This window comes from Schistocerca serialis, chromosome 6 (assembly GCF_023864345.2).
Source record: "Schistocerca serialis cubense isolate TAMUIC-IGC-003099 chromosome 6, iqSchSeri2.2, whole genome shotgun sequence".
NCBI lineage: Eukaryota > Metazoa > Arthropoda > Insecta > Orthoptera > Acrididae > Schistocerca > Schistocerca serialis.
The window spans coordinates 39,365,269-39,388,405 of NC_064643.1; the positions used below are offsets into that span (position 1 = coordinate 39,365,269).

A 23,137-nucleotide genomic window follows, 5' to 3' on the forward strand; every position below is an offset into this window, starting at 1 on the left:
TTTGGACTGCTTACGAATGTCCCTCGTATGTGCTCCACATTCACTTCACCCACACTGGGACATCCGCTCATCTTGCCGGGCACGAGAAATCCATCTTAACGAATTTGCTGTGCCAGCGGTAAATAGCCTTCCTTGTCGGTGGCTTCTTACTGTACTCGGTTCTAAACATCTGTCAAACAGCTGTAGCACACTCGTTTTTGTCGAACTCCGACACAAAGAAAGCTCGCTCTGCACCTGAACTCACCACATTTGCGACTAGTGCCAACTATCGGCAAATTACCCAACTATGCTGTGGCGGTATATGTGAAAAAAACTTTCAGGTTTTCTCTTCAAAATTACATATGTATGATACCTGTACAATGTTTAGTTCTTGTGCAATAAATTATTTGAAGTGTTTTTGGGCTTTATGTACACCCTGTATATTGCAGTTATTTCGAAATGACGGAGCCTGCACAGGACAGAATAACTGTAGTGTGAAGAGCTGCATCAAACCAATCTTCAGACTGAAGACATCAACAACCATATCTCCTAATCTATCTGTGCTATGTGTGGATACTGTCTGCAAAACATGTTGAAAATAGAGTTAGTAGTGAAGAAGTAATAGAGTAATGCCTGATGTGGATGTTTCACTGCATGAACAGTGAAAATGTGATAAGTGATGAAATTTTTTCCTTTCATTATTTTGTGTGCGCGTGTGTGTGTGTGTGTGTGTGTGTGTGTGTGTGTAAGTATATAGTCTGGGTAATTTGTGTGCTGTGTGTTATGCAGCCTCAAGATGTGCACAATTTTGAACTGTAATACTTGTTTTATTACATTAAATCTTTGACTTAGGATTATACCTCTCAATGGGTATATTATGACAGCATTTTCTTTTAAGGTCAGACAGTAATTATATGAAGTACCGAAAATCAATTGTTTGTTGCCCCTGTAGGCTATTACGCAGCCAATCTGCAATGGGGACCATTATCGTGTCAGCCATTTAGTGATACGGATTTCAGCAGTTTCAATTAAAGCAAGCAAAAAAAAATGCCACAGATATCTCTAATAAGCCAACCAGAAACTGTTTCATCCACAAAACAACACTGCAACCTATTTATACAGAAGCAATGCCAAGCTGGTTATTTCGGCTCCTAATACCCAATGTGAGTATTTGTAAGCACAGGAAAAGTGATGGAAAGGTGAAGAGAAAGCTAACAGTCTGAGCAAACAAGACTTGGTGGCTGCCAGTTCACTGACCCCTTCTGAAGTACACCCACAACTCCCACACTCATCCATCCCACGCACCCGCACGCAACTTACTCGCACGCGACCGCCGTCTCGAGCTGCTTGGGCCAGGGTGCAAGCTACTGCTGTGCAAGATGGGAGAAAATCTGGGTGGTGGGAGTAAGCTGGGGGCAGGAATGGTAAGGGATGGCAGGATAGAAGTGGGGGACGGTAGAGTCCTGCTTGTGGGAGCATAAGGGACAGGCTGGGTGTAGTAACCAAAACCAACTGCGGGAACGCCTTCGGCTGCAGATCGGAGCCGCCAGGTGGGGAAGCCGCCGGCGGTGGAGCACGCAACACCGGGTAAACACGAGGACGAGTCGGACGACAGACCAATGACAACCGACAACAACCGACCACGACCGACTATGACCGACTATGACCGACACAACGAGGAAGAGATAAACAATGGGGGCTTGTAGAAACCACAACACCAAACACCGACAGTAAATCCACTCAGAACCAGAGCCAGGCAAATGTCAACAACGAACAATGACCAGAACGCAGTACTGCCGAGAGAGAAACGAAATCCAGAGCAAGTACCAGACTGGCCGGACTAGGGCAGAGCGGGTACCTGTATACGAAACCAGAGAGAGCGGCTATTGGCCGCTGTCTGCGGTGGTACCCTTGCTGCGCGAGAGCCGCTGCGCGGAATAGCCGCCGCGGACATGGAGCCATCTACGGGCTGACCACGTCCATTTGTTCTGGTGCGTGTTCGACTTCCACAGCGGGAGGTACTAGAGTGGGGAGAGGGGAGGGCAACTAGGTGCAGTCGGCAGATTAGAGAAGGGGCACGGGGTGGGAAAGGAGAGTGGAAAAGGAAGAAGTGCAGTGCTGAGGGGTAATGAGGAAGGGGACAGGCGGGTGAAGGACAATGGACAATAACTAATGAAGCTTCAGCCTGGGAGGGTTATTGGTACTCGGGATGTATTGCAGGGAGAGTTACCACCTGCAAAATTCAGAGAAACTGGTACTGTTAGGAAGGACACATGTTAGGAAGGATCCAGACGGCACAAGCAGTGAAGCAGTAATTAAAATGGAGAATGTCCTGAAGAGCAGCCTACTCAGCAACTGTGGGGTCCAGCCGTTTCTCGGCCACAGTTTGCCGCTAGTGGTTCGTGCACACAGACAGCCTGACAGTTGTCGTGCCTACTTAGAAAGCAGCACAGTGGTTGCGACTTAGCTCATAAATCACACGATCGGTTTCACAGGTAGCCCTGCCTTCGATGGGATTAGGTAATGCTTGTGACCGGAATTTCATTTATTATCATCCTTTGCATCATTTACATGATATAGGAAATGTCATAATACTGTCCAGGATATGCACAGCAGAATATTACAAATTTCTATCAAACACATAAAATTAACATTGTATAATATGTTGAAAATTAAAACATGCTCCTTTAACATGTACCGTATGTGATGAATTTATATATATTTAGTACATTTTCGAAAACATATTGCACATAATTTAGAGTTAAAAGAGTATAAAGGAGACATAGAATTGACCATGAGAACAACATGATATTGACAATACAACTATCAGTTAGTGACTTAAGGATTCAAAATATTCCTCTATGCTATAAAAACATTTATTTAGCAGATACTTTTTAATTCCGACTTAAATTTTCCTTCATCTTCTGTTCCCCTGATGCAGTGTGGCAGAGCATTATAGAGCACCCCCTGTTAACTTCCCAGAATTTCTTAAGCTCGAACCTTGCCTCACCGTAATTTAATCCACAGTGGCTCACATGTTTTTGAGTTTTTGTTTTCCTTGTTCCTTCTACATGCAGATTCTTACAAATATGTGTATTGTAGTCATGAAGATCTGAATTTACACGTAAACTACTCGAGTGTGTTCTTGTATGCAGTATGCTTTTTAATATGTGCAAAGATGGTACTGTAAGTATGTTTAGCGGCATGAACAAGGGATTGCAGTGTGTTTGTGGAGAGCTGTGTGTAATAATTCTAATGGCCCTTTTCTGTAATTTAAAAACCTCTCTCAAGTGACATTTAGTTGCACCCACAATGTTATTCCATAGGATATAATAGAATCGAAATACGCCATATACACTAATCTTGTACACTCTGCACTGCAAACTCTGGAAATTATTCTCAGTGCAAAACACGCTGAACTGAATTTGTTTGGATATGTATGTGACACGGGCTTTCCAGCTCAAGTGTTGATCAATGTACATGCCCAAAAATTTTGTACAGCAGACTTTCTGTCTGTCTTATTACATAAAACCACTGTTGCACCCTCTTCACAACTTTTTCAGCTGTACTGAATAAGGATTTGCTGTCATCACTTATAATTATGCTTGTATCATCTGCAAATAACATAATTTTTGATGATCTGTTCGGCCTTTCAATGTCATTTATATAGATTAGGAATAATAGGGGGCCACTATCTTATGCGTATCCTCATTTTTGAATAATGGTTTAACCTTAGAAATTTTCAGCCTTTTGGGGAACTCACCTTCACTGAATGATAAATTGACAATATCTACCAGTGGTTCCAAGATTTGTGAGCCGACTTTTTCTATTATTGTCACTGACACTTCATCCAGTCCTGCAGACATTTTAGATTTCATACTGTTAATTACTTTCAATATTTCATATGTATTAGTGGGACTTCTTATCATGCTACTGACTACTTTTGGTGCTGTTGTTTGGTAAGGCTCTTGCTTAATTTGTCAGGTACACTTAGAAAGTAGTTGTTAATGTAATTGGGCAAGACTTCCTTCTTTATTTCAATGTTATCACTAGATTTAAGTACAATATCCTGGTCTTTAGAGCTTTTTCCTATTTCTCTTTTAACAATTTCCCATGTGGTCCTTGATTTATTGTCTGACTTCCTTATTAGTCTATCATTACTTAATACTTTTGCTAGATTAATTATCCTTCTATATGCCTTTTTGTAGTTACTAACATATTTTTTTAAAAGTAATGTCGGTATTGGTTTTCATTTCAGTGTTTAGTCTTTTCATAGTCTTGGAAGAGTTTTTAATGCCAGACGTGAACCAAGAATTTGTGTGTGTATGGCTAGATGAGTTGATTTTAACTAATCTTTTTGAAAAGCACATCTCAAAATCTGTCATGAAAAGAGAGAGAGCATCTGTATCAGTTTGTGACAATACTTCTGCCCTAGATTGGTTAGTCAGTGTGATACCAAACTGGTTGCAGTTTTCGGGAGAGAAAATTCTCTTATACATGTGATGTACTGTTTTTGTATGTATTGGAACTGTGAGCACTTTAATAATAAGTGCATTATGATCAGATATTCCTAGGTCAATATTCAAAACTTCTGTATCTGGGCTTTCTATATTTGAAATTATATTATCTATGAAACTTTTTTGAAGTGTTTGTTACCCTTGCAGGACTGTTTATGTTAGAATATAGGTTGAAACTATGTGAAATATTGAGGAATTTAATTTTAAATGAACTACCTACCAACATATTGACATTAAAGTCCCCACATACAATTACTGATGTCTTCTCATCATGTAAGAAGCTCAGCAGTTCTTGAGTCTACTTAAAAAATTTCTGGGTCATCACATGGTGATCTATACACTGACATGACTGTTATTTTCCTATTTTTTACACTCATTTGCACTGCTGTTGCCTCAAAATGTTTTTCTATGCTCAGCAGTTCAGCTTTGGGTCTGTTTTTCACTTTAATATCTGATTTTACATAAATGCAGACACCCCCATTCTTGGCTTCCTTCCTATAAAAATGATCAACCAAGGTATATGGGGAAATATTAATGTATTCTAATTCATAATTTTTGCACCAGTGCTCTTGATTACAAATGCAATCAACACAATATTCACTGGCCTCAATCTCGAGATCTAGAATTTTATTTTTGAGACATTGTATATTAAGGCTAAGTAATTTTAAGATGTTGCAACTTGGTTGAGAGGACCTCTTCCTTGTATTGTCCAGTGTCAACGGTTTCTTCATATTGAGGCTGGGTACCAAAAATCCTTTAGGGACAGAGGTTTCGTGCATCTCGTCTTTCTTTCTTCTGTATGTGTCGCAACTTTGATGCGACTCGCTGGCCGTAAGCACATTTCTTGCTAGTGATGCTGCTGTATAGTCTGTAGCTGTTTCTGATACTGTTGGAGCTGTTGTGGAGGCTTTATTTGCCTCAGCTACTTTTGTGGCAAGTGAAGATTCTAGTGCTGGATCTGTTGCCGGTGAATTAGTTTCATTTTTATGTTAGAGAATTTCAGTTGCTGTGATGGGTGGTGGTAGTGGTATGGTACAGATATTCTTGTCTTCAACTGCTAACACTGCATTAAGTATTTCTCGACTAATGAATGCTTTTCCAAGTTTATTTCTGTGTAGCTGGTAAAATGACTTCTTTCTGAAGACGGTACATTCACATGTGTGGCATTCGGGAAGCTTCGGCATATTTTTTCAAATTTTCTATTAGTAACAGCGATTTCTTTGTTGACACAAGATTTTTACATCAGATTGTATCTTTGTGGTATACTTGCAGTATAGAAGTTCACATTTGTAATTTTCTGTAGAGTGCTTCTTAGTGCTCTTGTGGGAAGTTTACCCTCATTCCTATAAACGTCATTAGCACCCCCAATTATTAAACAGTTTCTTCTGGGCTCCAAAAAATGCTCACAGTGTTTTAGAATTTCACTCAAGGGAGCCCCTGGTTTTGTCATTCCACTAACTTTAAACACAGTTTGCGTGTTACACATGATACCAGCTAAGCCCTCTCCATGACTGTCTGAGAGCATGTAAATATCTTCTTTGTTCTTCTTACTTGTGTTCGTCACGTTCTCACAATACGTATGTTCACTGAAAATTATAGTACCGGTACTTCCTCGCTCGTTATTACAAGACTTTGTACTTGACTGGTTTTTAAACTCTGCATTTGGTGAAAGTACTTTGTTTCTTTCGCTATTTTCACATCTTTTAGACTCGTCACAGGTTTTTTGCCACTGGGAGACTGAAGTTTTTCTCGTTACGGTTAACACGAGGGAACTTTTTAGGCCATATGAAGTTATCATTTGGCCCATTTACAAAAGTGTCACTACACTCTGAATTGACTCCTATCACTTTTTCAAGCTTTGTACATACAGTTTGGCTGACAAGATCGTATTTTAATGAAGCAGTCACACAGCCTTCTCGATATTCCTTTCGCAAAAACAATAAATCACGATAACTACAGTGCACATTCCCACAGTCGCAAGTCGCATTTCTTTCTTCTAAAGTATTTAAACATTGTCGACGGATCCATTTTTGGGACCGTGGGCATAATTTAACACCATTTCTCACCTTCTTACTACATTTTACACACACAGGATTTAAAAACTCTAATTTTCCGCGGATCTGTCGAGTAGTACGTCTATACGCGGCGCCACCATCTCAGTACGTAGATGATGATGGAAGAAAATACGGAACAGGTCTCACATCTCGGTTTTTTTTTACACAGATACGAGCTAGAGGCGTAGGGTAGGGAGCAGAGGCCGTCTAGGGACGGACGAGGATATCGCATACGTTCGGTGGACAGCGGAATACCAGCTTGGGAGGGATAGTGGGCAAGATGTTCCTCAGCTCGGGGCACGGCGAGAGGTAGCCGAAACCCCGGCAGAGAATGCGATTCAGTTGCTCCGGTCGTGGGCAGCACCGAGTCACAAGAAGAACGGTCCTCTGCGGTCGGACAGTGGGACTCCGGAAGGTGGCGGCTGACCGGAGAAATAAGGCACGGGATATCTGTTTCTGCACGAGGTCGGTCCGTGAAGGCGTCAGCGGGAGGCACTGCTCGTCACTACAGATGCGACGGCCGGGAGTGGCTGGGCTGTTCAAAGGGGACAGGGGTTTCTCTGTACGGAACGGGTGTCAGCTGTGCCTAAGTGGAGGTACTGCTCGTGGCCGGTAAGTTCCGTGTGGACAGAGGTGCCGAAGTAGCAGCGCTCGAGGTGGAGGACAATATTGAGGAAGGTGGCTTGTCGGGTTGAGGAGTACCAGATGAAAGTCGGTCAGGGTGACAGGAAGGAGGTTGTAGATCTGGAATTTTTCAGGTGTAGCATTCAGTATTGGCTACGCTGTGGGCATCGGGAATGTTAGTGTAATGGGAGGGGGCACCAATAGTGACGAGCAGGCACCGTGCAGTAAAGGAACTATGGAGAGTCTGAGGAGAAAATGGTCGGTGTCTTTAAGATAGGAGTGTAGGTTGTAAGTAATAGGCTGAGGGTGTTGGTCTACAACAGCAGAGATTCTCTCAGTGGGGGCACAGTAACGGTGGGTGGTTCAGTTCGTGGAGCATATAGAAAGTAGGAGTGCAGTGAGTGGGGGAGTGGTGGGGGGGGGGGGTCGTCGTCGTCGTCGGAGGAGGAGGAGGAGGAGGAGGAGGAGGGAGGAGGAGGAGCAAGAGGAGGGAGGGAGGGAGGGAGGGAGGGAGGGAGGGAGGGAGGGAGGGAGGGAGGGAGGGAGGGAGGAAGGGAGGGAGGGAGGGAGGGGGAGGGAGGGAGAGAGAGAGAGAGAGAGAGAGAGAGAGAGACTGAGACTCTGGGGAGAGGTTGTGCAAGATTTTAGGAGAGTCTGGAGACCCTGCTAGATTTCTAGAACAGGGTCAATGTGGCACGGTTTGTGGATGGACAAATCAGACAGCTGGTGGAGCCCTTCTGCCACGTAATCCTTGCAGTTCAAAGCCACAGTGGTGGAGCCTTTGTCAGCAGGTAGGCTTGCAAGGTCAGGATCAGTTTTTACATGGTGGATTGAGTTCTTTCTCCAGATGGAAAGTTAGTTTACACGTCGAGGGATTTGGGGAATGACGGTGAGGCGAGGTCCGAGCTTAAGAAATTCTGGGAAGTTAACAGGGGGTGAGTTGGGGGCAATGGGAGGGAACTGAGTCGGCCAGGTCCGACATTAGTCTTTGGTCGAGTCTGGTGGGTAGGGTCGGTAGCAAACAATTTTTTCCACTGCAGAGACCAGGAGAAGGAGAGAAGTTCCTTAAAAAGTCCAGCAGGACTGAACTTTGGAACCAGGCAAGAGGTAAGTCCTTCAGAAAGGACTTTCTGGGGCTAAGTCTTTCGGAGGAAAGATCACGACTGTGTTTCGGGTCTATTTAGGTTCTGAATTCCGGACGGTGGTGGAAGGGAGTTTTTGAGGGTGGGGTAAAAGTACAACATTAGCAAGGCAGGGTTTATCAGCTATGAGGCGACGTGTGGGAGGTTCGGAGGCTTTTGTAGAGGTGGTACAGAGTTGCCAAGCGTGCTGTCCGACACGACATTCTTCATTTTAATGACTGCTTCACAGCCTGTGCCACTTGGTTCCTTCCTACCACCACCAGCTTTTTCTGAACTGCACAGCTGGGAACTCTCGCAATATATCCTATGTTCTCGTAACTCTCCTCGCCACAACCTCTGTCGATAATTGTCTTTAACCCACCTATCCTATTCTCTGTCCCCACTCCAGCACTACACAGCCTTCGATTCCACCAATGCACCCACAGTCCTTTTACTTCTCTCCTTTCCCGCACCCCCCTCTCCCCAACTCCCCGCTCTCTGTCTAACACCCCGGCTGCACCTAGCTGCCCTACCATCTCCCCTCCTCATTCCTGTATGTTCCCACAAGCAGCACTTTAGTGTCCCCCACCTCTACGTGCTATCCCTCCCATCCAGTCTCATCCTCACCCCCTCTACCCAGATTGTTTCTCACATTACATGCAGTTGCTCACAATCTGGCCTCGGCAGCCTGAGACAGTGGGCATGTATGTGAGTTCTATTTGCATGCGTGCATGTGCGGTGTGTGTGTGTGTGTGTGTGTGTGTAATCCAGAAGGAGGCCTTTCAGCTGTAAGTTTACTTGTTCAGCACTTTTTGTTTTATCTGAGACTCAGCATCTCCGTTATACGGTGAATAGCAATCTATCAATAGCAATCTTGTCATTACTCAATCCCGGATTTCCCATCTTTTAATAAAAAGAATGTAACACTTACCGAATAGCCAAGCTTCTGGACGGCGTGCAGGCGGAGATCTGCGAGTCTCCGGCATTTGTCGCAGAGCACGTCGATGACGTGGGGGCTGACGGCGCACCACATGTGTACTTTACGCAGGTTTCGGGCACTGCGGAAGATACGCATCGCCTCCCGCTCGGTCCTGCCGCTCTTACAGTTCTCCGAGTTGCAGTGCCTCGAGACCCTGTGGAATAGCAATATGTCGACAGTTCACTCCTGAATAGTATCTCCGACTGGCAGGACAGAGAATTTGTCAACACACTGTGGCAGTCTATTTTAGCACCCACAATCGAAGTGCTGTCCTGTGCGAAACCAGAAATTAACAGATAGGAAAACCAAACAATAACAAACACAAGCACAAAAATAGGGGGGGTAGGGGGGCATATCAGCACAAATGTTAACTTTCAAAACCAGTGGTTCTGATGTTGATGGGAAGGAAGGATCATTAATAGTAGTAATTTCACCTTTATAAGGCATCCATGGGGAAGAAATAAAAACTTTGAGGTTCCTGATGACATTGTAATTCTGTCAGAGACAGCAAAGGACTTGGGAGAGCAGTTGAACAGAATGGACAGTGTCTTGAAAGGATAGTATAAGATGAACATCAACAAAAGCAAAATGAGGATAATGGAATGTAGTCGAAATAAGTTGGGTGATGCTGAGAGAATTAGATCAGGAAATAAGACACTTAAATTAGTGAAGGAGTTTTACTATTTGGGGAGCAAAATAACTGATGATGGTCGAAGTAGAGAGGATATAAAATGTAGACTGGCAATGGCAACGAAAGCATTTCTGAAGAAGAAAAAATTTGTTAACATCGAGTGTAGATTTAAGTGTCAGGAAGTCGTTTCTGAAAGTATTTGTATGGAGTGCAGCCATGTATAGAAGTGAAACATGGACAACAAATAGTTTGGACAAGAAGAGAATAGAAGCTTTCGAAATGTGGTGCTACAGAAGAATGCTGAAGATTAGATGGGTAGATGACATAACTAATGAGGAGGTATTGAATAGAATTGGGGAGAAGAGGAGCTTATGGCACAACTTGACTAGAAGAAGGGATCGGTTGGTAGGACATGTTCTGAGACATCGAGGGATCACCAATTTAGTATTGGAGGGCAGTGTGGAGGGTAAAAATCGTAGAGGGAGACCAAGAGATGAATACACTAAGCAGATTCAGAAGGATGTAGGCTGCAGTAGGTACTGGGAGATGAAGCAGCTTGCACAGGATAGAGTAGCATGGAGAGCTGCATCAAACCAGTCTCACGACTGAAGACCACAACAACAACAACAAGGCATTTATGAGGTCTGTATCTTGGCTGAGGGTCTCCCTGGGTATTTGTCAGGATTATTGTGTGCATCGGTTCCACGAAGTACAGAAATATGCGAACTACAAGTTATTAGCCATCACCACTTTATTTCTATGAAAACATTTATAATAACGTGCTTGCTACACCGACCTGTCATAACATGTGACCTCCTATCATGAACAAATATAGATTTGTCAATACTTCATTGTGAGTTGAGAAAGACACGATTCTGCATCAGAACCACGCGCATCGGCAACTGTTGTGCCTTTGGAGGCAGCCAGTGACGCGACACAACTCCTGTGCATGTGTGTGTGTGTGTGTGTGGGGGGGGGGGGGGGGGGGGCTGCAATGTGAGAATAAAAGTGCTGAAAACCAAAGCGTAGGTTGAAATGACTGAAGGTTGTTAGACAAGGAGACATTATAATCTCCATCATTCTTTCCGAGCCATTTTGGACACGGCTTATTGAACTGAGTAGGTTTGACTTAACAAGTCTACGTAAGTTTTGTGAAGAAAATACACATTAATGCAATTGATATCTCACAAGTTATCTGGTACAGATTAAAAATGTGGTGTAACAGTTCTTAATAGCAATGCTAAAACAGATGGATCAGAAGTCCAACAAGCACATAAAGGCACAACTGTCAAGAATAAAAGGTAAAGGAACGCTAAACCATATTAAATGTTGATAGCACTTGAGATACATAGACTTCCAAAATTAGACTGTATAATGATAAGCATTTTAATGAATAGGAACGATTACTGCTGGAACACTACTACTACTAGTAGTAGTAGTAGTAGTAGTCAAACAAAAGAAGCAAGGGAGATTAGCATTTAACCTACTGTCGACAATGAGGCCACTAGAGATGGAGCTGAAATTCAAATACAGTTTTTATTTTCCTTTGTGCATAGCACAAATTTTTGGAGACTGTCTACTAAAGTTTTTTCTTTCATTTTTGTACTTATTTTACAAGAACCTTCTACAAAGTCAATTATAAGTAACAGGCACAAACAACAACATCAGCTACAAATTTTATACTTTTGTTTTTAAACAAAATTCTAACTATCTTATTTGTTTTTATTGACAATCACCTGTGATTATGCGCGTCATGGGTATATCAGATGCAGAATCTGCCAGTTGTCCACTGTGAACTAATTCCAGTGGTGATACAGTTGTCATGACAAGACAAAGATCATGTGTAGCAATAATTGTTTCTGTATATGTGTACTAAGAATAGACTAATTTCACTGTCAATTTAGCCATATGTATCTGCTTTTTCTTATGTTGAAAAATTTCATATATGAGACAGGTCAAGTAAACTACAATAAAACACGATCTCTCTTTCGCATTATTGTTCTTAGAGTTAACGTGTATCACTGTTTCTTATTAACAATACATAAATGAATTTTTCTTTAAAAAGTAAGTAGAGATGAGCCTTTCAACATAATTAATTATTCTGAGACTGTTTAATGAAAACGTGTTGGACTGTTATTGCAGTTTTATGTAATTTGGTATTTAAGTACTGTTGCTGCCGAGAAAGTTTCAGCAAGACCAAAATGTGCTTTTAATTTATTGTCATTTGTTATTTTTTCTTTTTTCAGTTTGTGTGGTTTTGTTGCTCTGAATGAATTTTCAACCTCAAGCACAGTGTGCACCAATTTGAAATCTAATGGCAGATTAAAAGTGTGTGGCTGACCAAGACTCGAACCTGCCAGGAAGTTGCTTATCAGTGTACACTCCACAGTAGAATCAAAATTCATTGCAGAAACTACGTTTTAGGCAACAGCTGAGCCATTTCTGGGTACGATCATTTCTTTAGGGAGTGTCGAGACTGCGAGGAATGTGACAGAACTTGTGTAAAGTTTCGAAGGTAGGAGATGAGGAACTGGTAGAAGTAAAGTTGTGAGCACAGGTCGTGAGTCGTGCTTGGATTGTTCAGTAGGCAGAACACTTGCCCGTGAAAGGTAATGTACCACTCCAGCACACAGCTGTAACTTAACAGGGAGTCGCAGTAGTATTATAATTACATTCTGTACACTACAACTGCAAACTACAGACTGATTCGAGTTGATTTGTATATAATTTTGAGAGTGAACAATATACTTAGTAAGTTTAATGCTTTGAGTTACAATAGTAAATATGAGAATTGAGGAGGTTATCTGTATAAAAAACTGAATTCTCAACTACATTACAAGCATTTTAGTCACGATGCATACAAGTGGCTAAGAGGTCTGTCAAGATCACAGTACAGGACCGTCGTCATTACCGGGCGATTGTAACACAAACTGTTAATGTTCTATACTTTTGTTGTTGCAGTAAAAGTAGTACTATTTGGGTGCAACTGACACTTTGCAAAGTGCTCATACACTTTTTTGATTTCACCGAATGCTGTTTTTCAGATACTACTGCTGCCGAGTGGGTGCTGTTCGACATGCAACTGATTGGAAACAGATTTGCGCAGAAAAACGGAGTTACACTAATTCTGCTACACGGAAAGAGCAACTCGCACGAATATTCGAACTTAGGCTCGTGAATTGACAATTAATGCTATACGGTGTCACTGTCCACTGCGCAAAGTGGTACCGAAATTTATAGATTCTGAGACTACGTATTTCTTCTCGGATGTTAGGTTTTATACCTAATATCCTAGCAACTGTCACCTTTTTTGCAATCTCCTTTGCTCGGATTCGCACAGTTGAAAATGTGAAGAGGTTACAATTACAGAAGCAGGACAACGCAAAGAAATGTGTCGGTTGGTCGGTAAGGATCGAGGGACTCATGGCGATGTATCAGACTGGGGTTGCCACAAGTTTCCCTGAGTGAAATTCCCTGATTTCCAGACAAGTTTTAGCATTTTCCCTGACAAATTTTGAGATTTCAAGGGTGAAAATTAAGACGTAAGTTGACAATCTGTCTTTGTAGCTATGGTACAAGAAACAATAGTGTAAACTAGGAAATATCTTTAAAAAAACCTTGCAAGCAGATGGCATTTCCTGATGTGAGCAAAAATCTTTAGTACTAACCTCAACATCTTTTGTAATGAACTGTTTTTAGATGGAGAAAGCAAGCCACACGGTATGCGTGTTTCATTAAAACCACTGATATTAATTTATTTCAAATAAATGAAACATTTTTGGTGACAAAAATACGCATTTCCTTGGAGTTAAAAGAGATTTAAAATACCTTCACCAATTTCATAAATAACCTCAGAAAAAAGTAGGGCTCTTGAAAGAAGTGTGTAAGATGGGGATGAACTGTGTAAACCAGCTCTGTCGGTGGCTGCCAATAAAAGGTTGGTTCTACTATGTTTGATATTGTGTTACATCTATTATTTTATTTATTTATTTATTTATTTATTGTTCTGTGGGACCAAATTAAGGAGAAGTCTCCATGGTCATGGAACGAGTCAATACATAAAATTATAACACGATATTAGAAACAGATAAAATGAAATATAAAGAAAAACATATTCAGGTGACAAGTCGTAAGTTTAAATGAAGAAAATCAACAATGTAACACTGGAATTTGCTTAATTTTTTAGCTCTTCCAGGAGCTCCTCGACAGAATAGAAGGAGTGAGCCATGAGGAAACTCTTCAGTTTAGACTTAAAAGAGTCTGGGCTACTGCTAAGATTTTTGAGTTCTTGTGGTAGCTTATTGAAAATGGATGCAGCAGAATACTGCACTCCTTTCTGCACAAGAGTCAAGGAAAAGTGCATTCTACATGCAGATTTGATTTCTGCCTAGTATTAACTGAGTGAAAGCTGCTAACTCTTGGGAATAGGCTAATATTGCTAACAACAAACGACATTAAAGAAAATATATACTGTGAGGGCAATATCAGAATTCCCAGATTTCTGAATAGGGGTCGACAAGAGGTTCTCGAACTTACACCACACATAGCTCGAACAGCCCGTTTTTGAGCCAAAAATACCCTTTTTGAATCAGAAGAATTACCCCAAAAAATAATACCATACGACATAAGCATATGAAAATATGCTAAGTAGACTACTTTTCGTGCTGAACTGTCACTTATTTCAGATACTGTTCTAATGGTAAATAAAGCAGCATTTAGCTTCTGAACAAGATCCTGGACATGGGCTTTCCACAACAGCTTACTATCTATCCGAACGCCTAGGAATTTGAACTGTTCCGTCTCGCTTATAATATGCCCATTCTGTCTGATCAAAATATCGGTTCTTGTTGAATTGTGAGTTAGAAACTGTAAAAACTGAGTCTTACTGTGATTCAGCATCAAATTATTTTCCACAAGCCACGAACTTATTTCATGAACTACATTATTTGTTACTGTTTCAATATTACACACAAGATCCTTCACTATCAAGCTGGTGTCATCAGCAAACAGAAATATTTTTGAATCACCTGTAATACTAGAAGGCATATCATTTATATAAATAGCTGTGGCCCCAGCACCGACCCTTGGGGAACGCCCCACTTAACAGTGTCCCATTGGGACTGAACATCACTGCCACTCTCAATATTGCGGAGAATTACCTTCTCCATTCTGTTCTTAAAGTAAGAGGCGAACCAATTGTAAGCTACTCCCCTTACTCCATAATGGTCCAACTTCTGCAGTAATATTTTGTGGTCAACACAGTCAAAAGCCTTCATTAAATCAAAGAGAACACCTATCGTTCGCAACCTTTTATTTAATCCATCCAAAACCTCACAGAGAAAAGAGAATATAGCATTTTCTGTTGTTAAACCATTTCTAAAACCAAACTGAACATTTGACAGCAAATTATGTGAATTTAAATGCTCCAGTAACCTTGTATATACAACCTTCTCGATAACTTTAGCAAACACCAATGGCATAGAAATAGGTCTAAAATTGTCAACATTATCAATGTCTCCCTTTTTATAAAGTGGCTTCACTACCGAGTACTTTAATCGGTCAGGAAACCGACCACTCCTAAAGGAAAAGTTACAGATATGGCTGAGAACTGGGCTAACATACATAGAACAATACTTCAGTATTCTGCTAGATACCCCGTCATATCCATGAGAGTTCTTGGTCTTTAGTGATTTAATTATTAACTCAATCTCCCTCTTGTCAGTATCATGGAGGAGCATTTCAGGTAACAGTCTCGGAACACTTTTTTCTAAGAGCGCTATATGATTCCCTGTTGGGACTAGGTTTCTATTTAGTTCACCTGCTATATTCAGAAAGTGATTATTAAATACTGTACATATATGCGACTTATCAGTAACACGGACATTCCCACTACGCACTGATTCTATATCCTCGACCTGTCTCTGCAGACCAGCAACTTCCTTTACAACTGACCATATGGTTTTAATTTTATCCTGAGACTTAGCTATTCTATCTGCATACCACATACTTTTTGCCTTCCTAATAACATTTTTAAGCACCTTACAATACTGTTTGTAATGGGCTGCTGCATTTAGATTTTGACTGTTTCTAACGTTTTGATGTAATTGCCACTTTGTTCTACAAGATATTCTTATCCCTCTAGTCAGCCACCCAGGCTGCCTGTTTGTGCTAGTACCCTGTTTTAAACGTTCTAACAGAAAGCAACTTTCAAAGAGCATGAGAAAAGTCTTGAGAGGAGCATTATATTTATCGTCTACTGTATCAGCACTATAAACATCTTGCCACTCTTGTTCCTTTATAAGGTTTACAAAGGTCTCTACAGCAACTGGATCAGCTTTCCTGAACAGCTGATGACTATATTTAACACATGTTGCAGCATAAAAATCTTTTAAAGTTAAAATTTGCGCATCATGATCTGAAAGGCCATTCACCTTTTTGCTAACAGAATGCCCTTCTAGTAATGAGGAATGAACAAAAATGTTGTCTATGGTTGTTCTACTGTTCCCTTGCACTCTCGTTGGAAAGAATACGGTTTGCATAACATTATATGAATTAAAGAGGTCTACCAACATCCTCTTCCTTGCACAATCACTTATACAATTAATATTGAAGTCACCACATATAACTAACTTTTTGTATTTCCTATAAAGTGAACCAAGAACCTCTTCTAGCTTTAGCAAAAATGTTGTGAAATCGGAGTCTGAGGATCTATAAATAACAACAGTTACAAGTTTAGCTCCATTAAATTTAACCACACCTGCACAACATTCAAACACATTTTCAGTGCAGTACTTTGACACATCAATTGACTCAAATGGGATGCCGTTTTTCACATACATGGCTACTCCCCCACACTGCAAAGAGCTCCTCGAAAAGCAGCCAGCCAACCTGTATCCTGGTAAAGGAAGCCTCTGAATTATCTCCTTATTTAAGAAGTGTTCAGATATACCAATAATTTCAGAGTCAACATCTATAAGCAGTTCACTAACTTTATCTCTAATACCTTGTATATTTTGATGAAATATACTAATTCCCTTATTACTCGGATACCTAAGCTTTGTCAAAAGTGATTCCCTTGTTAGAGAAACTTCCCTTAAGCAGGAATACCTATCAGCTGACTTCAATCTAAAAAAGGTGCAGCTCTAACACCCACTACTGCAGGAATTTTCCCACGAGTGATCCCACCAACCCCACCTATGCTGTCACGTATAAGCTTTGCCAACCTCCCCTTCCCATACCTGTTGAGGTGCAGGCCATGTCTAGTGAGTATTATGTGACTTTTCTTTTGACAAATACATGAGTACATAGTGCACAAGCTGCCAGCAACCAACACAATTTTTCTGATATATAAACTACTTTTGAAGTGCCAAAATGTACTAGAACAAATAAAATGTCTATAAAATGCCGCACTGTGCAACGTACTTGTGGTGAGACAGTCACAATTCCTGAAATCCATTGCCCACGGCCTCTGGTCTGCTGAGGAGCACCGCAGACCTGGGTCCGAGGATAAACCGTGAAAATCTGCTGCATCGCACCACACACAAGCAGATCCGGCCTGCAGGCAGATCAGTGGGACTAGATCAGACAGGCAGGGCCTGCACATTAGTGGAAACTGAACAGCAGGCCAGACACATTACAGATACTCGCAGAAACGGCCTGCAGTTTTAGGTCGTCACGGAAATCCACTCGTGTGGCCAGCTATTCAGAGTCACAGACAGCGCGTCGACGAAATGAGGCCACGGTGCTCGATCCGTACGAATACTCCGAGAATCGATAATAATGAGGATAGGTAGCGAGTCACCGTAAAGACGATCGCTGAACCAGAACGGGCACGTAGAAAAGACAATCACACTCTCACAACTAAATTTTCAGCCACAGCCAAACAAGAGCACACACGCATTCACACAATCACTAAGACGCAACTCACGTACGCAGGGCTGCCAGCTCTGGCCACTGCGTCTACAGTATCTCAGAATCAGATCCGAACAAACCACTCCCCACACCTCCACGCCTCTCGTCGGCAGCTGCTAGGCTGGCGGCAAGAAGTGTCGGCAGCACCGACTGCGAACTGATGGGAACGGTAGGAAGGGGAGAAGAGAAGCAGCAGCAATGAGGGAGTAGGGAAGAGGCACACGTGCTCAGCGACGGTGCACGACACATCAGTAAACAAACCATTTCACATACCGAGACAAAAATGAGTATTTCTAGTGTTTTTTCAAATTTCCCCAATTTCCTTGACGTGTTTAAAATTCCCCGATATTCCCCAATTTCCAGAGCCTGTGGCGACCTTGCAGACATTCTGTCACAGCTGAGAATTAATTTAAAGAGAGGTAAATGTCTACGGGTTGGGCAGATACAAAATTATAAGAGCATACAAGGACTCTCCCCACACCCATTTGTGGAGGCAGAAACTTCACTCCTATCCGATCCCCACCGACCACATAATGGGCTCACCAAGTTACAGAGGAAGAAGATGACCTAGCCAGGACATTCAAAATAGCAAAAGCCATAAATCTATAAACGTAATGAACATCAGATGGGCTGGCGACAAGAAAATAAGGTGAGAGTAACAGTGACGTCAAGAGGTGGGTGGGCGCGGGCGAGTGTCGCTCGGGGCTCGGCGTGTGGCGGGAGTCTTCCCTCCCTCAGCTGCCCCTCTCCGGAGAGTCGAAGTCTTAAAGAGGGGAACAGCACCCACTATCTTGGGGGAAGCGTGAAACCCTATTAAGCAGATACTCTGTCAACAGCTAGTACGGAGGGTAAGAAATAATGAAGGTCTCGGCTACAATGGAGTGTTGCCCCTAAAACACAAAATAGGGTATGGCAGAAAAAAGGGCAAACCACACCTGAAAGTGATTAAAACAGAGTAGGAGAGGTATGACCGTGGCAGCTGATAGAGATGGTGGTGTTGACAATCCCACAGAACCAGTCAAACCATCCCACACCATCCCAAAAGCACTTCAAAACCACCATACGCTGTCCACCAACATTAGAGGTGAACAATCCGGAAGACTGTGCTACGTAGGATAGGAGATTCATTACAGCGGTACAGCAGCAGTCTCCTCGATAGTGTAGAGTTTGTTAAAAGGGACAGTAGCTCACCAGATGTTCTGTTTCTGAGTGAACAGAGGTCTGCAGATCTCCACACACTACTGTCTACGTGAATGTCGGGTGGGTAATCGCTTCTCCAGCCAAACAGGCAGCCGGTTCATTCCCTGGACTCGGGACCCGGAGACAGACAACTGAGCAGGCACTGCAACTGAGGTCACGGAAAAGATCGTAAACAGTAGGTGACGAAAGTAACATCGGTCAATAGCACGGAGACTGCTCACTGGGTCACTACAAATTAAGATCTCATCAACAGAAGTCTGTTTTATAAAACTTAAAGCTCTGTTAATGACTATCAGCTCTGCAGTAAAAACACTAGATGTTCCTGGTAGCAATTTTCTTTTTTAAAAAAAAGGGTTAGCAGGAGGCGTAAAGCATATCCTGCCTTACTCGGGGTTTCAGAGCTACTACCATCCTGATACTCCTGATGAACTGACAAAAACAGACATTGAAAGATAACAGGGATGATGCAGGTTGGTCTCAATTCGTGGTCTGGGTGCTAACGGAGGGGGCAGAACACAGTGTGCACATTCTGAGCAAGTTACGTGGGGGACCTCCAGGTGCATTCCGACTGTTAATCACCCCCGAGGGTGGGTGGATCGGTGCCCCTTATCCGAGAAGAATCCGATAAGTTGGACAATTAGGAAAACATTCGAGTGCGATTGCGTAAGTGAGCTGGAGTTGGTACTGTGAGAAACGGAGAGGTAAGTTCTCTGCTTCAGCAAAGACTTTAAGCAGAACTGACCTGCTTATTGTAGTTCTTTCCTCAGTAGCATCATCACTCTTTTATCAGTGAAGTTGAAAGTCCAAATGAGTGAGGGATGGTGTTTACTCAAAAATGTACATACAATCTAGATTGCATTAACACACATACATGCATTCTTCACTAAGTTCAACTGTTAAGAACAGTGACCCGTTTATCAATTACAAAAACTTACTAGCCCACAAAACCAGATCGACATCTACAATAACAGTGGTGAAGTTAATTGTTTGACTGTGGTACAAAATACAGTCAGTATTTACACAAAAAAGTCACAGTTCCTTTTTAACACTACCCTGTAGTAATTTATTACAGAAATGATTTCACTTCGGTAGTTCAATCCAGTCCATAACGAGCTTCAGTATTCAACAATCGGTAGTTTTGATGACCGTAACATTTCCTACCATTTTTCAATCACAACACAGTTTAGTAAAGATGTTCATTAATTTAGGCTACAGAAATCACTCAAAAATTATTAAGCATCCAAGTCTTGAGCTTTGCTGTTGTCAGTGGACATATTTTTGCTCGCCGAACACATGTAGTAGTGGCACAAATTGACACTGGGAGTGCTCCCGACATAGGTCTTACTCGTGAGCTTTCAAACGACCGACTGCCAATTCTGGGTGAAGTCTGACTCTTTGTAGACTGGCACAAGAACAAACTGCTATTTTGGAGGCTACATTGTGGTTTAAAAATGGCTAGGTTGGATTTTTCTGATTTTCTTATATTACAAGAACTAATATGATTTTGGCTCACAGAAAATGTTGCTGGTCAGAAATTCAGAAAAATACTTGGGTGCTATTACTTTCACACAATGTAGATCCCTTATTTACATGCATCAGTGCCCTACTGCAAATTAGGGTAAATTATATGAAATTATTAATTATTAAATCAATTAATCAATACTGCATATCATTTTATACACAAAAATAAGTAGTCAAAAGTCATAATCTAACAGTAGCTATGATGAAATTTGTAATGGAAGACGGGGCTGCTGATGTATTTGAATGTCAACTGTCTTGTCACTGGTAATTTAAAGTACTTTCCATAAAAGTCAGAATGCTCAGCATTCTGTTGGTATGGGTCATTAAATTAAATTGTGCCGATTAGCTCACCAAGTTTCACACGTATCGAACTATGGTGTTAACCCCAATCGATTGTAATACTTAATCAACACCTTCCACAGCCAAACTGATGCCACCAATGCAATCAGCGTAGTGAGAAGAAAAACTAAACGACAAAGCTAAATGGAGAAAGCCCAGTTACACCTCTGCAAAAGCAATACATGTGCCATATATGACTTACAAAACAGTACTGGAAACATGGTAGAAAATTATAGGAAAGAAAAAAAATTTGCTATCAGCAGATATTCAAAACTTAGCAGATGGGAGAGGAGAACCATGCTATATCACAGAGTGTCAAAGGAAGTAGTCTCAATGAAGTGGTCTCAATGAAGTGGTCTCAATGAAGTGGTCTCAATGAAGTGGTCTGATGATGATGATGATGATGATGATTGGTGTGTGGGGCACTCAACTGCGTGGTCATCAGCACCCGCACGAAGTCCCAATTTTTACACAACCCAATCTAGCCACAATCACAAATGATGATGATGATGATGATGATGATGATGAAGAAGAAATGATGAGGACAACACAAACACCCAACCCCGGGCAGAGAAAATCCCCAACCGGTCCGGGCATCGAACCCGGGACACTGGAGCCCAGAGGCAGCCACTATACGACGAGCTGTGGACTGCTGCCAGTGACTCGACTTATTCCACGATGACAGACTCGGTGCAGTCATTTCAAATTTGAAGGTACCCCTGAAGCATAAACCTGGTGACCACCATCCAGTTAGGTCAAAACTGTGGCCCGGTACGTACGGAGTTAGGCCGAATAGGATGATTCGCTCCCCGAGAGGTGTGGGCGAGGAAGTGGAGAGGTTTAAGCTTACGCGTGCGGGCGACTCTTTAGTTAACAAGTATGGGACAGCTGTGTCAGCCTTTTATCAAAGAGGAATCCCAAAAATTGAGACTGTGCAACAACATCCCGGCACTAAGTACACAAGTCGAGTTCTGGGTCCAGACGGACTGCGGTAGGACGACACAAATGCGTGTCTCACATTTTTGTCGAAGAGAATTGGAGGTCGCGGGAAAGGGTCCAAGTGGAGGCTCCGTGGATACACCTTGAAATTGTTGTTTGGTGAAGGCTACAGACTGGGAGCTGTTACAAATGCAAAAGTTGAAACAATGTGAGTGTGACGAGAGGTACGACAGGTTGTGAAATGCATGGAGCCCTGCCATTTTTTTGGACCCGTGCACTCTGAGTGGTGTACCGACTGTAACACGAAAAAATCAGTGGAGTAAAAGCCGACAAAAATCAGTAGGGCGTCTTGAAAGCCCCTGTCATTTAGGTTAAGTAAAATGTGATCATGCTGGGCAGTGTTGTATGCCTCATGGAGATAAAAAAGGCTTCAATGAGATTTCACCATTTAGAAACACCCCATCAGATTGCTGTTTCCAACCTAACCACACGGTTAATTGAGGATTGTTCCTCCTGGAAACTGGGGGACAAAAGGCCCAGTGATTCGAGAAACCAGAACAACCGTCGGGCCACCATCTTTTCGAGCAGTTTTCAGAGCACACTGATGAGGCTAATCGGTCAGTAGCTGTCAATGGATGTCTGGATTTTGCCTGGTTTAAGGATAGGGATACTATCTTGACCCTGAAAAGCAAAAATACTTTCTGGCCAGGTTTGAGTAACATTCACATGTTGGATGATGAACTGAACCAGGGCCTGAGGCCACACTGTTTGATGCGTCAAGAGCCTGAAAGAGTTCCTGATCAGAGAAAAGTTCATTATATAATCAATCATGACCAGGGGGGGGGGGGGGGGGGGGGATAGGGAGGTGTCTTCAACATGTCTTATGTATTTTTTTTAAAAGAAAGAAAGAGAGAGAGAGAGAGAGAGAGAGAGAGAGAGAGAGCTATATTGCTATGTTGTGGGATTCATATGAATGGTTCAAATCTTATCTTTGTAACAGGCACCAAATGGTAAAGATACAGGGAAAGTTTACTCATCAGAATACCAAAGAGTCGGATACGGGGCGCCACAAGACTCCCTGCTGGCACCACTGCTGTTCTTAATATTTATAAATGGCATGCCAAGCCATGTATCAGCAGCAGGTACAATATTGTTTGCTGGTGACACCAATCTGTCTGTTAAAGCTATGAATGATGCTGGCCTTCAGAAGACAGTCACAGTAGCGCAGAAAGATGAAATGTATTGTTTATGGATAACATTTTAATTGTGAATGACAAAGAAAGAGTTTCGGTAGACTTCAGACATAAAACAAACTAGGAGCC

At 42.1% G+C, this 23,137-nt stretch overlaps 1 protein-coding gene across 2 annotated transcripts in view; it reads right to left on the minus strand.

Moving 5' to 3' along the window:
• Positions 1-23,137, minus strand: part of LOC126483796 (uncharacterized) — a 92,087-nt gene that overhangs the window by 44,189 nt on the left and 24,761 nt on the right. For both annotated transcript variants that reach the window (XM_050106973.1, XM_050106974.1), the window contains exon 3: positions 9,227-9,428. In XM_050106973.1, the coding sequence (XP_049962930.1) occupies positions 9,227-9,428 (202 nt within the window). The remainder of the gene's footprint in view (positions 1-9,226; positions 9,429-23,137) is intronic.